This window comes from Neophocaena asiaeorientalis, unplaced genomic scaffold, assembly GCF_003031525.2.
Source record: "Neophocaena asiaeorientalis asiaeorientalis breed wild unplaced genomic scaffold, Neophocaena_asiaeorientalis_V1.1 C49033064, whole genome shotgun sequence".
Taxonomy (NCBI): Eukaryota; Metazoa; Chordata; class Mammalia; order Artiodactyla; family Phocoenidae; genus Neophocaena; species Neophocaena asiaeorientalis.
Window position 1 is genome coordinate 1 of NW_020185156.1, and position 1068 is coordinate 1068.

General features: G+C 51.8%; 1 protein-coding gene across 1 annotated transcript; it reads right to left on the reverse strand.

Annotated features, from left to right (window-relative positions):
• Positions 1-12: 12 nt before the first annotated feature.
• Positions 13-684, reverse strand: LOC112392078 (NAD-dependent protein deacetylase sirtuin-3, mitochondrial-like; the record flags this gene model as incomplete). Its single annotated transcript, XM_024733608.1, has 2 exons — positions 13-365; positions 449-684. Coding segments are annotated over 2 exons (589 nt in total), but the record flags the coding sequence as incomplete, so codon positions are not given.
• Between the last annotated feature and the right edge of the window lie 384 nt (positions 685-1068).

Here is a 1068-nt window from a genome sequence, read left to right on the forward strand (position 1 = left end):
CAAAGGCAAAACTTTTTGGCTCAAAATCAGTCACAAGGATGGGGAATAAGCACTGGGCCTCAGTCCTACCCAGAAACAGGCACCTAAGCCTTCCCTGCAGGAGTGAGATGTGAGACAGGACGGAGGTCTCACCTCTCTCAAGCCCATCGATGTTCTGTGTGTAGAGCCGCAGAAGCAGCCCCTTGTCATGGAGCAGTCGCAGGAAGTAGTGAGTGGCATTAGGCCTATAGTTCCCAGGGTACAGCTCCTTGGCAAAAGTGAAAAACGGCATGGGATCGCGAAAGAAAAATGAGAGCTCAAAAATGGCCTCGGGGTAGGGGATCTTGTACTGCTGGAGGTTGCTGTAGTATCCGGTCCCTGGAGATCTGCAGAGAGAAGCAAGAGGCTCTGAGCCCTTCAGGAGAGAGCCCCAGGCAGCCAGGGAGGAGCACGGGGACCGCACAGGCACCTGAAGTCTGGGACGCCGCTGGGTGTGCTGATGCCGGCCCCCACCATGACCACCACCCTCTGGCAGGCTCTGGTTTTAATCAGCTCAGCAATGTCCTGCAGGAGAAACTTCTGACCGTGGCCTCCACTTCCAGAGACACTTGAGGCACCGGCAGAAAAAGATATGGGCCTTCCTCCACCTGCAATACTGACAGGAAAAGGAGAGCAGTCACGTAACCGATGATAATCCAGTTCATGCTAGCAAGAATGAGCCATGTCTCCCCTCCCCAACCCCACCACTGAGAATGACCACACACTTCCCTCCTGCCCCCCAAACGACCACCTTTCTCACCATGGATAAAATACAAGCTCAGAAATCAAGACATATTTCCGGTTAATGGCAACTGTGCAAATAAGGAAAGTATCATTTCACAGTTCCTGTTATCAAAGGCTAGTGCTGAAGGCTCAAGCCGGAGCCAAGGGCATCCCTTTGTGGGGTCTCTGGGGATACTCTCTGCAGAGCCATACACCCTAACATACATACCTGGGACGTGACAAATACTCAGTGACATTGAAAGAAAGTTAAACATCTCAGACTTTACACCAAATATTACCAGGATGATAAGTGGGTTCAAGAGACCA